Source organism: Pyxicephalus adspersus, chromosome 4 (assembly GCF_032062135.1).
Source record: "Pyxicephalus adspersus chromosome 4, UCB_Pads_2.0, whole genome shotgun sequence".
Lineage (NCBI taxonomy): Eukaryota > Metazoa > Chordata > Amphibia > Anura > Pyxicephalidae > Pyxicephalus > Pyxicephalus adspersus.
This window is the reverse complement of record NC_092861.1, coordinates 13,848,569-13,868,761: the sequence shown is the minus strand read 5'-3', so window position 1 is coordinate 13,868,761 and position 20,193 is coordinate 13,848,569. Positions and strand designations below refer to the sequence as shown.

General features: G+C 38.7%; 1 protein-coding gene across 1 annotated transcript in view; it reads right to left on the bottom strand.

Moving 5' to 3' along the window:
- EVA1A (eva-1 homolog A, regulator of programmed cell death) overlaps window positions 1–20,193 on the bottom strand; it is a 160,653-nt gene that overhangs the window by 127,973 nt on the left and 12,487 nt on the right. The window contains exon 2 of the mRNA XM_072407442.1: window positions 628–842. Within this exon, the coding sequence (XP_072263543.1) occupies window positions 628–842 (215 nt within the window). The remainder of the gene's footprint in view (window positions 1–627; window positions 843–20,193) is intronic.

Here is a 20,193-nt window from a genome sequence, read left to right as displayed (position 1 = left end):
GTACCATTTAATGTCCCATTCTAAAGCTTACCGTATATAGAGTAAGTGGTATTGCTCACAGCAAAAAAAACCTGTCTGAACCCGTGAACAAACTCCTGCAGTCTCCGTTAGGGAGGGATGAGGGAAGCTGCCTGTGTTTGCTTGGGCGGAGTCACGTGCGCGCACTGCAGTCCTGTCACTTCCTCTTCATGACGAGGCGCGGCACACACGGAGGAACCACACGGAGTCACCCACCGTACCACCCGATTCGGGTAAGTGCAGGTATCGGTGGGTGGCTTATTTGCGGGGGGGGGCTTATTTTTCATTTTTCTCTAAAAAGGGGGGGTTGTCTTATTTGATGGCCCTGCCTTATCATCGGGGAAACACGGTATATGGTTACTCCTACAATATTTGTATTTGGCCTAGAAATTTGACTAACTCTTCCTCATTTTAATTTAAAAAAATGTTCTTTTATAGCATGTGTCACAGCTAAAAAGATTTCCCATCATTTCCTGTTCTAACAAAAATTCAAAAAGATGCAAAACAGTGTAAAGCAGAAACTAAAGTAAATGTGTCCTCAGATCATGAAGTTAAGATCATCAGAAAACATTTGTTTTTTAATCTTTTATAACATGGCAGAAGGTATACCTGAAGAGATGTCCCAGCAGAACAGGATACATCCTCTTTGACAAACGTAGCGACTGACTTTGTGTGGCGTGATGGACAAACCTGGTGGCTGGGCATATTTCTTCCATAGAATGAAGACTGGATGCTGATGGTGGTTTTGTGAGGACATTTGAGGGATACGTATTCACCGTCACAGGCACGCAGTGTATAATTCCTCAGCATTCTAGAAATATAGCCTGAAAAGAAATATTGCTTATTTAGATTATTACGACCTTTTGGATATCTTTTACCTGTAGCTCATGCAAAAGCATCTGAACAGAAGATACCACAGCGGGTATTAAACACAACCATTCCTTATATAAAGAAGTATTTTTTTTTTCCAGTTTGAATTGAAATTTTTTAGCTGTATAGAATGCGTGTGAAGAAATAGGATTTCCTCTTAGACCCATCCTTAAAAAAAAAAAAAGGTCCAGTCCAATTTCTTTTTATAGGAACAACAGTATGTTTTTTTTGGTAATGTGTCAATATGCCAATAATACCTGTCTTCAACTTCTGTCTGCAATCAGAAAGCATAACTATTCACATACAATGCTTCTCACAGGGAACTATTGGACCTTTTATAGAATACCAAATCTATCCAGCATATGGCAATGGAACTGCCACTACATTTCTAAAAATCTAAAGGCTATAGATAATGCCAGACTCACCATTAGGTATATATGATCATATCCCTTGGACAGTTAGAAAGGACCATAGCTTGTGATCTGTTAGGCTTAAAGTTACAAACTATGAATCATATGTATATGGTTTGTTCGGTTTTATTGGTCTGATCGTATTTCTTTCTATGTGTTGTCTTGTCTTTTCCCTTGTTTTGTTTCTTTTCTTTGTTATTATTTGCGAAATCTCAATAAAAATTTACATTAAAAAAATAAAAAGTACCATAGCTAAAACCTTGCAAATTGTGTCTTTATTTTGCTGCTCTGAGGATATATTCATATGAAGAGTTTAGGAGAGGTAAAGGCACAAGGACCACTGTTAACTCTCAATACAGTAGCTCAAAAACCAGCAACACTCTCTGTTCTCTATCCCTCTCTCCTTTATCTGTCCATTCTTCCTTCTGGCCCCTTTGCTCGTGCATTTTCCTCCTCTCCTGCCTCTTCTTGTCTCTCCTCTGACTCCTGGCAAAGTTATAAGTCTTTTACCACTCATGTGGCTTCCTCTCCTCTTTCTCTCACTTCTCGCTCAAATCACCTATCCCTTCCCTCTCCCTTTACCTCCCTCCTTCCTTTTTCTTTCTCCTTTCCCTCTCATCTGTTCTCTCTCTTCTGTTCTGCAAAGTTTAAAAACTTTTTACCACTCATGCTTTCCTTCTGTCTCTCTCTTGTAGTGTAAGCTGACATTTCACTTTTTGGCCTCTAAAACACATTTCCTTTAAGTTTTACTATGCTCTCATTGGTCTTTGAAAGTTTCCAACAAAATACTGTGATAAGTGATAATGAACAATTGTGATGTTAATAAGAGCTCCTTATCTCTCAGGAATAAGCTCATACATGTCGTGCCTGACTAATGATACTGAAATCAGCCTCATTGCTTGTAAATATAGAGCAATATATCACCCAAGGTGTATGAAATGATGTTCTGAGGTTACACGGAGATATGCTAGGACTAGGGTGTCACGTGGATAAAGTAAACTTCACATTTCAACACCCTAAGTCTTCATCTTTCAAGCCAAGTAAATATATGAGAACAATGCAGATGATATGAGAGGTACCCAGTTCAAAAGCTGGAATCCCTGAATGACTGTCAGCTGCACTAAGCTTTTCCTCAGAATTCAGGTATAGGTTGTCCTAAATAAATACACCTTTCCTGGGTTCAGATAATATTGAAAGGTTGAAGCTTGTGACTAAATAGATCAGTTTGGAGTCAGGTATAGACACAGATTAAATTTGTTTTTGTGAATGATGGCTTGTCATTTAGACTGAAACTGCTTTAAAAAGTGGTAAAAAGCTGTTGAAGTCTGTGGGTGGCAAACTGCCCCTGAACGTTTTTTATGGGTGCTCTTGGTTGCAAACCCATTCATTATATTAACTTTTTTTTTTTATAAGGCAGCTAAATGCATCTCTAATCACATTCCATTTTATAAACTTCTTTACCTTTGTTACTTTTTGCTGTCTTTCTGGGCCGATTTCTGTTCAATTTCTGTCTTGGAGATGCAATAGCAAATAGAAATCTCTTCTAAATGAATGTAATTTTAGTTTTAGAGAGTTGTCGCAAAGATAGGGGTTCCCATTGAAAGATTTTCTCTCTCATTTCATGACAATGCAAAGTGCCCTCACTTCTGTCCTAGTGACAACAGTCACCAGAATACATAGAGGGGGTGAATTCCCCCAGCAGGGTATAGACAGAAATAGAACCTGGCAAAGAATCCACCGTTACCAAAACTTGTTTTGCCTTTACATGCACTTATCTGGCATGGTTCCTTGGTTGTCATCAAATGCTGGCATGCACAAAAACAAAGTTTTTTCAGTCATTCACTTTCACCCCTGCATATATGAAGACATGAGCCTTTGGCTCTCGGTATACTGGGTGAAAGTAAGATTTCACAGGAGATGGGGGTCAACTGTTTCAGTTTGGCAGTATAATGTTGGAAATAAACTTAGCTTGGAGCCCAAAAAATAATGTAAAAATGATTGAAGCACTCTGAATGGAGAATAGAGGCCAGCAGATAGTCAGATAGTTTCACCCCTGGAAGCCATAACACCAAAAGCTGTACATTTTGTGTAGCGGCCACAAAACTCTGGCTCTGTATGTCAAAGCTGCACTCAAATGCAGTAAAGACGTCATAAAAAAATATTGGTGCAGGAGTATTGGAGAGGTTTTTGAGCATGCTGTAAGATTTCTAAAACGGCAAATACAAGCCCTTCCAATGTTGAGGCTTGCGTATAATTGACCATTTGTTAAAGGTACATTCCAGACAAATTTGGAAGTTAAGCTTTGAGATGTAATTAGGGGACACAGCTTACCGGGGCTTTGCTTCTCACCAAATAACTACTGCTAGATACCATCATCTTGGTTGCAATGTCAGCAGCCCCAGCAGACTCGTGGCTGTCACTCAAATGACAATCTATAACAGTGGTTTTCAGTGAACGTCCCCTTTTGTAGGTTATCCCTGAGACCATGTACCTCTATTTGTAGGAAGGTTGTACAGGAAAGTTGTTTCCTATTGTAAATTGACTTATGAAATTAAAGCAAAACTAAACCCAAAAATAAAAAAAGTGTGACCGAGCAGGACCTTTATTGCATAAGAGACTGGAGTTTTTTATTCTGCAATAAACAATATATACCCTTACTTTTTTTAATCCTTCACTTTCACTCAATTAAATAATTTAAATCAGGCAGATAAGGTTTTTTTTTGTTTGTTATTGTAGATAGGACATTGTCTTTTCTGCAGGAAAGGACCTATCTGGTCACAATTTCTTAAATTCAGCAGACATAAAGTAAACAATCAGTGAACGCATGATATGCATGCACAGCAAATTGTTGACCGCTTGATTATCTCTTACACCACATTATCAACCTTTTTAACATATTTAAACAGACAAATATTACCTGCAGACAAATGTAATATAATTAAATAGAAATACAGAAACATTTCCTTATTATTATTATTAATAATAATCACAAAATCTGGATAGATTTATTGGTATGGAGTGGAAAGGTAAATACCCCCCTTATAACAAAAAAAACTTTCCACCAATGTCTGACACTGACTGAAATTTATGACCACATTCAAAATTCTTACAGTAATCCCCTTTAAATCCCCTTAAACATATCAATGGGATTCAAGGGCAATATCAGGGGTTTGACTAAGCCAGTCCATACCCAGCCATTTCATATTGGTTTTTCTAGTGTAATCTATTTTGTATTCAACTTTTGGAAAATAGCCATACATTCTAATCGAGTATACTTATAGAAGCAGAATTTATAGTTGTATGATGACTGCAATTTGCCCATACCCTGCAGCAGCAAATCTATTCCAAACATAATATTTGCTTCACTTAGTATGAGGTTGTTCTCTTTAAACCAGAAATTTCACAAGTTCAAATAGTTTGGCAATCTTTTTTAAACTCGGGCCAACATCTTAGACATCCACAACCTTCTTTCCGAGAAAGCCCTTTTGATTTTGGCATGGTGACAGTCACACTTCAATAGCATACCACTTTACGCTAAATACCTGAGGTTTAAATATCAATATTACCAAATAATTTAGCAGTGTTTAGTGTCCAGTGATTTGCCGTCTATCTTCTATCAATAGATATCTTGCAAAGATGTTCTATTGATGTGTTTATTACATTGACTTTTTAGGGACCCTCAATATTGTGGTTCATGTAAAACCTTTATAACTTTGATTGTTTGTGGAGAGCATATCTGACTTTATCCATGTATGCTCCGGTCTTATGGGTCAGGCAGAAAACTTGCAGTAGATCCAACTGGTCTACAGTAAGGATAGAGATGGGCAGATCAGGAACAAATCAATGGACAGCCTTGTACTATTTCAGCAAAGGGTTTTGGTTAGCGACAGACTGAGACAATTTTCAGCCAGCTGTAGAGTATTCTTATCCATTGTCGATTCAGTTGCAGTAGGTTTCCTTGAGAACTTGCAGTCTTGCTGGTCACTGAGATATCTTTCACACAGTTTAGTACACTTTTGTGAACAGAGCTATCTCTTGTGCTGTTAGCATCACCCAAGGTGCAATGGTTTTGTGTTTCTCTAGGTAGATCTGCAGGAAGAAGCACCCAGACAATCAATCAGTCTATTCACCAAGGGGAGAGTGACAGGTGTTGGAAAGATGATCGGACTTAATCGTACATTTTTCTACAAGCAGTCACCAAGAGCCGATGTCTGGGGCCCATTCGTGGCTTTGTGCTGGGGATAATAGTATTTAAATCTCTCTGAAAACCCCTCAGCCAATAGACTCTACAAAGGAGCAGACATCTTATATCTCAGCTGATTGCAAGGATAGTCTGTATCCTACAGATTCACATCCTGATTAAAACGGAAGAGAATGAAGATTACTTTAAAGCTTCTTCTGGAATCTTTGGATAAGATACAGTGTTCTCTTTTTATGTTTTTCTGTATAGCATTTTATGGTGTAATCCATATAGGTAAAGTATCCATACAATGTGTCTGGAATGGTGAGGCTTCCACTAGAGAACCACCTAACAGTTTAGCAAATTTAATACAAACACATGGAATACTGAATACATGTATTGTGGATGTACAGATTTTATAAGCTGTCTAGTCTGTGTCCTTGTGAACATCTTGTGTCCTCCTTCCCACCCTGGTTTGGATGGGAATGACCTGATAAATTGTAGATGCTGATGATCCGATGGGTAATGATAAAGAAACCAGCTGGTAATATAAACATTTAATATACTAAGAAGTGCATGTTTAACCCCCCCTAGCGGTATTCCCGAGTGTGACTCAGGGTGGGAAAAATTGCAAAAATCGGTAATCCCGAGTCACACTCGGGGTACCTTTGGGGGACCCCCTTACCTTATCCCCGCGCTCCAGCGGCGATCTCAGGATCCCGCTGTGATGGCGGGGCGCTTCTCCCTCGGGGGGCGTGGCCGGGCGGGAAATTTAAAAGCAGATTACGGAGTAATTTGCTTTTAAATACCGCCCGGGTCCCCACCACCCCGATGCACGCATCTGCAGTTAGATGCGATGCACCATGCAGGATTTCTGCTTGGTGCTATGCATCTAACGGCAGATGCGATCACCAACAGTAAATCCAGAAGGTGATGCCAGCGGAGATTTTCCGCTGGCAGCACCCCCTGGATCTACTCCTGCTCGCATCTCCCGGAGGCTGATCTCTGGGTGATGCGAGCAGGAGAGTGAGCAGCGGGGACATCCTCCGGGAGTAGGGGGTGTCCCCGCTGCTCACTCTCCTGCTCGCATCACCCGGGGGCTGATCTCCGGGTGATGCGAGCAGGAGGGTGAGCAGCGGGGACATCATCCCCTACTCCCGGAGGCTGATGCCTCCGGGAGTAGGGGATGATGTCCCCGCTGCTCACCCTCCTGCTCGCATCACCCGGAGACCAGCCTCCGGGAGACGCGAGCAGGGGAATGAGTAGGGCGGGGACATCCCCACCGCATCACCCGGCAAGATGTGTGACATCTTCCGGGAGATGCGGTGGAGTGATGGATTGTGGGGGCGGGAAATTTAAAAGCAGATTACTATGTGATCTGCTTTTAAATTTTTTTTTTACAGTGAAAAACACACAAAACACATAATAAAAGTACAAATACATAATATAGTACACCAAGCATTATTGCCCAGTGCCCTGATTTTCATTTTGCCCACTATTAGCCCTGACCTTGACTGTCCTGACTGTGATGTTGGACTTTTTACAGCACCCTGCTTCAAAATCTACCACACCCGGGATGTTTACTAAAAATGTAAATAATTTTTTTTTCTAAAATCTGCATTTAATTTATCTTCTTATTTATGAATAATATTGCACCCTTGTTTGGAAAATTTCAGTTAGAATTTTTTGATAAAAAATTTTTTTTTTGATAAATTACACTGTTGTGGTCTATTATTTCATAATTTTTTATGATTATGTATTATAATTGTGTATTATATTATAACTTATGATTATAATATAATAAATAAATAAATATAATTATTATACCCGGGAGTTAATCCTAGGAATTACAGGCCCACAATATAAACAAAAATTTCTATGCAAAAAAAATAGGATCACTTTTTGCATCAAAAAATAACAGAATTAGAATGCTAGGGGGGTTAACAAAGATGTTTGGCCAAACTTAGCTAGTAATGGTCATGTAAGAATCTGATTGGTTGGGATAAGTATATTATTTCTACCTACAGATCTCATCATAGAAATCAGAGTTCTAATGCTGACTTTTTCTGGATACACAGAAAGAAATGCGAGCCATGATACGAAAATTGGCACCAAGTGCCAATCTTGTTGTTGGAGCTGTTGCTGAGGGTCATTGTACACATCCAATAAAGATAACTACTAACTTTTAATTAAGCAGCAATTTTTGTTATTCTTTAACTCTTCCCGACACTTGTAGTCCTACAAATACTTCTACCTTATTATATAAAGGGGTAAAATGATTGTCTACAGTGCAGATACCGGCCTGGTTGCCGTCCTCTGTCAAAAATTGATGACATGCAACATGCAGGTCAGTCAAGATGGATGATCAAAACCAGAATAAGGAGAATAGGGAAGACAGTGGCACCCACAAAAAAAACTGTAAGAACATTTATTTGCAGTCACCTGTCCTTGTTCATAGCGGGCACTGCAATCTTTACCCAATCTTATTGGTAAAATTCCCATGTATGCACATACCCAGCATATCCTGGGGGTCTATACTGAGTTGCTCATGTGCTCAGTATATTTCATAAGGAAAATTGCAAAAAGGCAGGTAAGTATGTTTCATTGCAGAAGGTACGTTGCCTGCAATACAAATGCCTGTTCATAATTTGTGGAACTATTGTTGCCCTTTAAAGCACAAGCATTTTGTATGTCCCCTGTAATATTTCATAATTTTTCCTGATTCAAGTCATGGTAGAGAACAATAGATGAAGGAGTGCAGGTTTAGGCTTGTTTTCTGGATTCTCTAGACGATCACTTACACTTTTAACACTCTTTTCACAAAACGCTCCTTAATGTTTCCTAAATTATCATGTCGGGGACTTTGTTTTGTGTTAGCCTAATGCCTTAATAAGCTTTTGTTGTGCATTACCGTCTGGTAAAAGAATTTTGCCTTTTCATGCACAACATACAAAAATAAATAGGACTAAAGTATATAATGAATATTTTTTACGTAGGAATGATTTCCTATCAAAAGTCTACAAGATATACATAGTTTCCATCTCTTTCGGAGGTTGTTCAGAACATTTTTAAAGTGCATTGTTAAATTTAAAGTGTGGTACCGCTAAGAAGCAGGTCCTCGATTCCTTGGGTCCTAGGAAGAAAGACCGATGATGAATTATTGAGAAGAATACATGGAGAATCTTCTGGATGGATGAATGAATGAATACTCTTTTTGTTTTTAATAATACAAGAGGTTGGTGAAGGGATTATTTTATTTATTAATTAATGTTCTGGTTTGGCTTTAGGATCTACTACGGTAGCATTGTGTCTGTGGCCGAATGAGGTTAGCTTTCAAAGACATTTCCTCTTATACTTTAAGATGAATCCCTTTCTATTTTACACTGCAGCCAGCTATGATTTTCTAAACCTGACCAAAACAATTTACTGTTCCCTGCAACTATAGCACCCTCCATTTTCTTCATCTTGACTGGATATCCTATAACTCATGTGTTTGACTTGGTAATCATGAAGTGTGATCTGCTGCACCATGTATATTGTATTAGCAATGACCTCTGTGGACAGCCATATCAGGAGATCTTGTATGATGGGGTTGATGAGTGAATGAGGTGGAACTCCGTCGGCTTTACCCATTCAATCATGTGCAAGCAAATATCCTGTTTTTTTTAGATTTTTTTGCATATCCTTGGGTTTTCTTTGCAAAGTGATTTTGTGCTGCATTTACTGAACTAAGTGAACTATCCCTCACAAGGGTAAAGTTCACTTTTCTCAGCAGCCTAGATACTTATAATAAATCAAACCCAATGTTTCTAAAAACCTGCCGTTTTGAAATGTTGCCAGTTATCTTGTAAGTTGACAAATGTCTGTTATGAGTCTTATGAGTATGAGGAGGAATTATGGAGATGGGGGGGGGGTAATGAACAAAGTCAGTGTTCTTTCTTATCCCTCAGATAGTTATTTTCCTTTATTGAAAGCATGTTTAAAAGGATAAAACGTGGCAAAATCTATTTTTCAGAGATATACTATTTATTTTTATTATAACTTGGCATATGCTTCAGGATCATCTATTATTTATCTTTATTATCTTATTTTTAAAAACTTTTAAAAGTGTCAAATCCTGGCTGTCTATGGCTACAAGATGGAATAGTATTACATCACCTTGAAAGATGAAGGATACAAGGGAGAGTATTTTAAGGAATGAGAAATGTGTTCAGAAGGATATGTAAGAGGGGGAGTGGAAATAATGGCCTTACTCACCTCAATCATACATGTTTTTATTAGCACAAGATGACTGCTTCCCCATTCACGTCCCATCTAGGCAGAAAACATAATAGACCTTGCTCTGCTTTTCATCTAAAGAGCGTAATAAAGCCATATTTGTCCCTCAGAACAACAGCAGCTTCATCTATTCCAGCATCATCAATAATAGGTCCTACTCTATTATTATCATCCACTTTTATTTTTAAAGCAAAACATAATATACAGCTTTGTGCAAAAACTAAGGGCTGCAGATGACAAACCTGCATGTATAACAAGAATTATTAAACAGGATTTATATAGCGCCAACATATTATGCAGCGCTGTACATTAAATAGAATAAACATAGACAGGATAGAACCCTGCCCAATCCGAAACACCCAACTGCTATCTAATCTGCTCCAGTGTGGACCTAATGTAATGATTTCCTAATGTAGTCACAAACCTGGGAAATTCAAATACAGCATATGATGAAAACAAGCAACTGGCAAGAAGATTATCAGATCAGTACTTTATATAAAACCTTTTCAGTAAAGGTGCGTACACACTTCCAATTTTTATCGTTCAAAACGAACGACGAACGATCGATTGGGCAAAAATCGTTCGTAAAAAAAGTAACCAACGACGCCGACGAACGAGGAAAGTCGTTGGAAACGAACTACCGGACCGGCGGATCGGATTGGATGACGATCGTTGAACATCGTTCGTGTGTACGGTCGTTCGTTGATCGTCCATGATCTGAGCATGTGTAATGAACGAATGTTCGTTCACTTCCTGTCGTGCACATAGTTCCTCTATCGCTCAAACGATCGTATCTATTGTGTGTACAATATCTACGAACGATCGTGTCGTTATCTCTATGTGCAGGATCGGTGCTATACGATCGTTCGTAGATATCGTGCAAGATCGTTCGTCGTTCGTTTTCCAACGATAATAATTGGAAGTGTGTACGTAGCTTAAGTCATGTTTTGTTCGCCCCTTCTACAGATCAAGATTTTTTACTAGTCAATGAAGCAGCCTATCACATTAATGGAACAATATGAAGGAGGCAGGGACAAGCGGGAAATTTTTAGGAAAAGTCTATTGTTGAATATTTTTCAATTCTGGATCTGAGACGTGCAGGTCATGAGAACTCTTGTTACAAAAAAAAAAAAAACATTTTAAAACAGTGGTCACCAACCTTTTCAGTTTCGTGGACTACTAAAATCACCAGCTCCCGACCGTGACGGGGAACCGGGTGTCACTCAAAGGGGGAGAAACCCCCCCCAGAGTGATGTCATTATGACACAACCCTGCCCACTCTCCCATCGCAGATCTGAGCCTGCAATAGAAGAATAGGCGGGTTGTGTCTAGAGACACAGCCCGCCTAGCTCCCTGAGCCTGGGAACTGCTCTAGGGATGGGGTCCGTGGCTCTGGCCGGTGTGTCCCCTCAACAGGGTCTTTCTCCTGACCCTGTTCGGGGGTGCACCGACCAAAGTTCGCTGACCACCGGTTGGCGACCGCTGATTTAAAAGGTATGTCAATGAATTCTGAATGATCTCAAAAAAGTCTGAAACTGATATCAAAGGCAGAGACCACCAAACTCCTTGTTCAGGCTCTTATCTCTTGTCTGGACTACTGTAACATCCTCCTCTCTGGTATTCCACTAACCCAACTCTCTCCTCTACAATCTATTATAAATGCTGCAATCAGACTTATTCATCCTTCCCACCTCTCCTCCTCTGCCGCATCTTTGTAGTTTTCTTCATTGGCCTCCAGTTTTTAGAATCAAATTCAAGCTCCTGTGCTTTCCCTTTAAATCCCTCCAGTGCTTGCTCCACTTACCTTTCTGATCTCATAACCTCTTCACACGCACGACTCCAAGACTTTTCTAGAGCTGCCCCGACTCTGGAATGGTCTTCCTCGTCCTATTAGGTTTGATCCTACTTTCTGCTCATTTAAAAAGAGCTCTTAAAACCCATCTTTTCAAACTTGCCTACCTATCTTCTTCTGTCCCTGAAACTTCTGATTCTCTACTTCCCACCATTCCATATCCCCCTCCTATTGTGTGATACTTCCTCCTTCTCTTAGAAAATAAGCTCTTCTGAGGAGGGTCCTCTCCTCCTGTTCAATTGTTTGTATCTGTCTGTCATTTGCAAATCCTATTTAATGTACGGTGCTGCATAATATGTTGGTGCTATATATATGCAGAAGTTAAACATTCTTTCCTTCAGATTCAAGGGGAGCATCATTTTATATATATTGTTTGAAATATATTTTCATATGTTTTTGTAAGTTTACTAAATGCAAGTTGTTGAATCTAGTTGTAGGGGCTGATGTGGAGAACACTGATCCTACATGAACACAATGTAATCCCTTCATTAGAGACTGTAAGGAGGTTTAACAAATATCCTTAACCTTATGACTATACAGGATACAGCATCCTATGTACACATACCTGCAGGGAAAATTGTGCTAATGCTGACCCTGAATTTCATCACAAATTCTTTCTATTCAAATCAAGGGGATTAAGGCCAGGGTTTGGCAGAATTGGTGGTGGATTCTTTGAAGTTATATGTGCATTTAGTGAGTGCTGTGTTTCTAGAAGATGGGACTATTCATCAGGTTTTAAATCAGATTAGACCAATCAGCAGGTGGCCTTCTGCAGTGTGCTGCCTCTCTTCCCAAAAGACACAAAACTTTTAGGACAAGAACACAGATGATAATTGCTGACACACTTCTAGTAAGGAAGAGAAACAAAAATCAACTTTTTTCTTTCCTGTGGGATTCCATTGCTATTTGGACTTTAGTATACATTTGATAACTGATATCTACAAAACATTGCATGACACAAGGGCCTGAAATCATCATCTTCCATGGAGTGCCATAACTGATATAAGTATGATATAAGTGCCTCCAACAAACAAGAGTCCATCATGGCTTGGTTTAAAGCTCATTTACTATTTTATAAAGGAGAACTCAATTTACCATGTCTCCTCTGCTCTAACAGGTTGGACACATCATTATTACTTTAGGAACAGATTTTTTCCCTCAGAGCTCCAATTCCCAAGGTGATTCTAGAACTGTTATACATAAAATGACAGTAAGAAACAAACCGCTTTTCCTGACATGTATAACTCTCCCTATATGGCAGAATATGACCTAACCATGCATAATGGCTGCTACCATCACTTATGTACTGTGTAGTATGGGAATAGTATTTATGTAGGATAGTTACAAACAATATGGAGTGGCATTCTGCATTTGGGGGGGACAGGTTTTATTTTATGTTATGTTAAACTGTAATCATTTGAATGTCCACAGTCCAACCAAGCATAGCAATATGGTGGCTCAGAGGTTAGCACCCTGGCCTTTGAAGCACTAGGTCCCAGGTTAGATTCTCGGGCAGGATACTATCTGCATGCAGTTTGCATGGGTTTCTTCCTACATTCCAAAAACATTAAATTATGTTAATTGTCTTCCTACCTACATTGACCTTAGACTGTGATAATGACATATGGCTATGGTAGGGACATTAGATTGTGAGCCCCATTCGAGGAACAGTTAGTGATATGACTATGGACTTTGTAAAGCACTGTGTAATATGCCAACACTAGATAAATAAATACTATATATAAATACTAGTTAATATTAGTAAATCAACCAGTTCACTTTCATTATAGTACTTTTATTAATAGAATCTCTACTTAAAAGAGGGACAACAATATCAATACAAAAGAGAATATGTCCCTTCTAAACAGGAACACCTGGAAACTGTAAAATTATCCATTATATCCTTATAGAGCCTAAATAATTTCTGGTCTGAAAAAGCGGTGACCTATACAACTGTTAGCTCTTGGCAGATGTATTCTCAAGTGTTTTCAAAAAGTTTATAAAAAGACTGGACAGTAAATGTGCCAAAAACATTTAAAACAGCAATAAAAGGAAGTGAAACGCAGTCCCTTAACTCACAACAATGGGTTAATACATCACTGCACATTGTTGGGAAGACCTTTTAAACCCAGGTCCTGACCTTTTCTCCAGGGCTGTGCAGCAGGTTTTATGTCAGCTGGGGTAGGTGTTTTGTCTTCCCTCTGCCCAGTGCCTTTTCTTGAACTTTGTAAGCTTTTTGGCCATCATGGCAAGTCATCCATCATTGTTCTGACATGTATGGTGGACCTGAAGACATGGAATTGTAGATCTGCTACTTTCTCCCAACAATTAGCTTGTTATTCTATCTCACAAATGCCAGGTGATTAACATCAGGCACAAACCGTTGTATGAGTTTATTGCTTTTATGTCTCCTAACCATTGTAATTCAGTTATACTGGATGCATATGGCACTCTGGATCCATCTGTGATCCAACCAAGCCATGCAGAGTAGAAAGTCCCCGACTCTTATGATGGTACAAAGTGGAAAACATACCCTGCGGATATACAAAGCTCTTGGTTACAGTTATCACACCTATGTTTCAATGTTATAAATTCTAAAATAAATCTAAAGCCAAGTTTTTCATTTGTATAAAGTTGTTCTATTTTGCATGATCGACTTTGGCCATCTTTTTTTGGTGTAGACACATCAGGAAGCAAGAGGAAATGTCTATGAAGTGCTTTTCAACAGCTGTCACAAGAACACCCATCCCAGAAAATTGTCCCTTTATCCCTGTTCTGGTGACAAACTACATTTTGGAATTGTCTCATTTTCAGTCATAGTGACACATTACTAGTCACCAGAACACATCAAGATTTGCATTTACTGAATATTCCCGTGTAGAGACAGAAAGCAATACACCCTCAAAGGGGTTCCAACACGCTCTGTCTATATTTAAACACTTTGACTTTAGATGCACTTTCATTATTGCGTCTTGCCCTCACAAAGGTTAGCAAGCATAGATCTGCTACATGTGGGTTGGATAGATGGCTCTGTTTTTGGGTTGTGTGAGTGATGCTAACCAGCCACGTATTATTTGTATCTGCACTTCTTTAAATGCAAACTTTTCTCTTGCATTTCTGATAACATGAAAAGCCTCATTAAAGCAGGCATTATTGTTTTTCACACCAACCACATGTGGAATGTGTTTGGTTGCTCTTGTCCATATCTTGCAGAGATAAAACCTAAAGCTTGAAAAAATTGTCAGTTGGATAAATGGCTGTATTTGTGCTATAAATGAGAGTTTTGGAATGGACATCTAGGAGACTTAAGCTGCGTACACACGTCAGATTTTTCTCGCCCGATAATCGGCATCGGCCAGATATCGGGCGAGAATCTGGCGTGTGTACAGTCGGCGTCGTTCATCGTCCGTGGATCCTTCCTGGCGGATCCACGAACGATGAACGACGAGCGATCCTAATGCAAGGGAAGGGGGAGAGAGCGCAGCAGGGTGCCGCTCCATCGTTCTCCCCCTCCCCTCTCCATAGAGCAGAACGGTGCTGTATGTACAGCACTCGTTCATGCGTCGTGTAGTCCTTTGTCGTTGGAAAGGATCGTGAAAGATCCTTTCCAACGACAAGAATTGCATGTGTGTACGCAGCTTTAGAAACTTCGGTATGACTTGTTGGGAGACACAGGTCTTTGTAAGCAATCTGTCCAATATGGTCTAGTGACCAGAGTTAGTATGGACTAAGGTTGTGTTTTAGCACATCTACTGCAGTTTTTATCAGAGTAGATGTCTATACCTGATTGTTACTTGGTAGAGAGAACTATTAGTTATCTGATTCCAATTGTAATGGGTATAAAGCATAATTTTCTTACATACAGAAAACTAGAAGAAGGACTAATGCTAAGCAAATTATTTGACATTTACACACTTTATTTGGTCACTGTACATCTGTATTTGGTGGTCCAACCACACTATTCAGATTTATGTTAAGATCAGTTATAACTATTTCACATAACTTCTGTAAAAACACATCCAGTCCAAGTCATGTTGAGAGCTATATGGCCATTCTAACCGTATCTGATATTCTTATATTGAACAGATACCGTAACTGTTGTTATATCTATTAAAGCATAACTTAACACAGATAATACTCACCTGCCTTGTTCCATCTCGTGTGCCGACAACTTTATCTTTCTTCTCTTCTTCATTCTGAACCTCGGCCATGTTGATTGGCCAAGGCGGTATGATTTAGCCACATAGAAGTTCATTCAGTCCAGGCAACCAATGCTAAGTTCAGCATGTGCGGCTTAGCAAGTTTGACAGTTAAAGGGAGCAAACAGGCAGGTAAGAATGTCTATTGAAGAAGGCACATCGGCTATCTCTTTCTGCAAATAATTCTGCCTGATCACAACTTTGTAGTACGACTTTAAGTGTCTGTTGGTTAACTTGTTCAGAAGTCTTTTCCCATAAGACTGAAATTTTTAAAATTTTTTAGACAATCACTACTATCTTTACTCACATGAGATGCCAGGGGTATCTTCTCTTTATTATTATTGTTATTATTATTAAACAGGATTTATATAGCGCCAACATATTACGCAGCACTGTACATTAAATATTCTCTTGAACTGTATTAGCCAAATGTCAATAGAAGTGTGCACACATTTGGATAAACAGACCGCAGTTGGACCACACTTCTATGTTAAGCTAAATTCCTGTGTCCATAGACTGTATACACGTGATGTTCTATTGCATTTGGTCAAACAGGGTGAGTGTGTCCAGGACCTATAAATGACATGAACACTAAGCTTTGGCCTTTGTAAGAGAAATGGAAATGCTTCTTCCTCCAGCTGTCTCGATATCATTGGGAGGTCTGAGGAATGCATCAGGGATCCTAAGAGCCTCATTAGGAATGACAGTACTGATTTATAGCACATATTGATCAGGACCATCAAAGGCTAAGCAACAAAAACAACTAGGAAAGCTATAAAAGTGCAATAAATACAGCCAAACTTCCCTGTTTATCTGTAATGATTGCCCTGGATCTGGAAACCACAGTGCTGGAGCTGACACAGTTAAGCATGTTACAGAGGACAATTATCACTTCTCATTAGCACAACATTGTGATTTGTACATTCTTTCATCTGGCAAACAAGATAATTCTGGTGTTAGAGTTCTGCAAGAGATAGGTTATCATTTGAAATGCATCATTTACAAGAGACAGATTCCACGTCTGTGCCCTTTTCTGGCTTCTTATTGTGCCACTCCTTATTCATTTTTGCCACACACTTGTGTAAACCTCATATAACTGAATGGCCTATTTGTTATGGCTTAAAGTGAACTTGTGAAAAAAAAATGTTAAGATAACAAAGCTGGGTCCAGTCTGTCATTGGGTTGCAAGGGCGAACTTCATTTTAAACATTTTGATTTCATTGTATTTTGTTGCTGCTATCTAGCATTGAATCTTGTAGCTCCATAGAAATGCATCTTATTTTTCCACCACATTGGTGAAAATTTGTACTTTCCTTATTCAGATCAATGCAATAAGTCTCATTACCATGGTGCTGTCATGAAGCAATCCTGTTGCTCCCCCCCCCCCCCCCAAATAGGTAAGTTTGCTTTACGGCCTCCCCCTTTTGAATGGTCAGAGCTCAGGTTTGCTTTAAGGACTCATCCTCCTTATCTATTTTAGGAGAGTCCCAGTAACTATTCCTGTAAAGGAGAACATATATTCCAAAAGTGTAACGTGATAATTACATTTAACTTTCTATGTTGTCTTTTTTTATGAGGTTTTCACTTTCATAAAATTGTGCACTGCGGTATTGTGGGCACGTTCCTTTCAGTCCATCTACATCTGCTATATGTTTTTTCAGAAAACCCTGTGCATTCAAATATTTTAGTAAACTTAAAAATACAATTGCCTTTTTGGGATTTTTTAGGTACCACAGCCCTATTTACTTTAAACAGCTGATAATTCATATAATTTAATAATTTACATGTATATACAACATTAAAAAACATTCCAGCGCATAACAATTTGTGGGACACTTTCCCTAGACAGCTTTTTGCCTCTAAATTTGTAGTCCTTAACGTGTTTCACCTTTTGGCTTTATCAGAAGCCTGTTCCAATATCAATCATTGTATAGATTTCCAAGCACCAAAATCAGTGTATATCTATTGTTGACAACCAATAACTAGACAATTAGCGGTGTGATCTCACATTTATGAATGTCACCATATTGTGAAAATTAATAAAAAATTTCCAATATGCTTAAACTGTCACACAATTTTCAGTGGTAATTTAAAGCACCAATGTCTCTGACCTTGATGATAAACAAAAAAAAATTCACTTCTAAATGCCGACAGCCAAATTATTTAGGAGTGAACTTTTTTTGTTTATCATCAAAGTCAGAGATATTGGTGCATTAAATTACCACTGAAAATCTTCTGACAGTTTACTCATATTGGTAATTTATTCATGTGCACAATGTGGTGACCAATAGTTTCCTTTAGTGAGGATTTTAAGGATACATGTACAGAAAGGTCCATGTGGCTCTACTAGAAAAAAGACAAGACCTTTAAGGCCCACTTTCACACAGTACTCTACATTCTTTTTCAAACAAATTTTGACTTACCCTTAAATTTGGCCTAAAAACTGTGTTAATGACATAACTATGGTAGGGACATTTGATTGTGAGCCCCTTTGAGGTACAGTTATTGACATGACTATGGACTGTGTAAAGTGCTCTGCAATATGTTGGTGCCATATAAATATGTGAATAATAATACTAATATCTCCAACGTGTATTGCCATCCCAAATCTAAATATAAGGGATTTATTCTTAATTTTGGGATAGTGGGCAGAGCAAGCAAAATATTTTTGGGTGTCATTCCTAACCTTGGTTTATTGAACACAAGCAACTTAGAACTTCATAAATATTTCAATCTTCGTTACCCCACCTCATTGTAACCTGCCTGGTAACACTATAGTCATAGCACATGGAGACAACACACAGGAATCTGGGGTGCACATATTGCAGGTAACCCTTGTTCTTGGTGGGTATAAAACCCAATACCTCAAACTTCTGAGAAAAAATTATTCATCCAGAAACACTGAGGTGAATTCTGACTCAGTGGCCTAGGACACTGTAATGTATTTGTGTTGTCATGGAAAGTCTAAACATCGAAGTAATGTTACAGACAATTAGCTGAAGAATAATTGTCATGGTGATACAACTTTCCCATATCTTTCTGGGTTAAACCACATGCCAATTACATGTCAAGGTTTGATTAGCCACAGGGCGGAATGTGTTCCATACAATCTGCTTATTCTTATTGATTGACATTACATCATTGGCTCCACTAAGACATATAGCAATGAATCAACATCTGGTTTATGTGAATGACAAGTAATTTTGTAAGCATATCATTCTTTTAACTAATGTGTATCTTCAAAAAACAAAGTGCATGAAAAAATTAAACCCTAACAACTCGTAGTCTTTCTCTGTCATATACTGCCATAACATCTTTGAAGACGGTAGGTAGGCCAATGATGTCCTGATTTCTGGGTTTCACTGGAGTAGACTGCGTGTGGAATGCCCTAACACATACAATTTTGAAACAATAAGGAGGATATTCAAGTACAGTCCAATGGATGAACTTTGGCTGGATCAGGAGCTGGATTTAAAGTGTTAGTTCATTAAATTGGCACCCAATAACAGGAAGTGTCTGAATGATGACCTCCATGGCAAGCTCAATAAAATCTTACAAAATTCAACTAAACATCTACTTTAATGCCCAACTCTCCTCGACCTCACACCCACCACCCTACCCCTAACAAAATGTTATGCTTTTTTTCTCTTCACCTTCAGGTCTTCTCCTGCCTTTGGGTAGTTCCCAGTAATCTAGGGGGGTACACTAATGTGAAGACATTGGTGCCATTCTACATTATGACCCTGCGAGGGTGCCATCTCCATACCCATTACAATAAGTCTTCAGGCTTCTAAGTTGAATCACAGCAAAACTGGTAAAATTTACTTACTGTGCAAAACAACACAAAGGAGAAGTTGAGTATTGCAGCCTAAACTATATTTTTTTTTTTTACAAAACTAATTTTGGATTTTGATTTATTTATTATTGGATTTATTTATTATTGTTTGCTTTTGATGAACTCTAGCCACATGATTTCTTTGTATTCTCTAGCATGTATTAGGAAGGATCTAGTTGGCTTAAAATACACAGTGATGGGACCAGTAAAGACACTGATCTACATATGCAGGCTTATAGTTTTGGCCATTCAGAAGATAAGCATGTTGAGAGTTATAAGAACTTAGCTTGCAAAGAGGAAAATAAATGTCTTAAGGCATACAGGTTCTGAATCTTCTGATTTAGTTTTATTTCACAAATACTTAAATGATGCCCCATCTGAGCATACAAACTGAAATCTTATTTGTTGCTTTGGTCTTAGCTATATTACTTGCTTTACTTCTTTAATTGATTTTAGCTGTGCATGTCCAGGCAGACGGTACAAAAACGGAAAGACTTCTAGGACATCCAAGATGTGTTAGCCATAACTGTTGTGTCTCAGTGAGGATATAC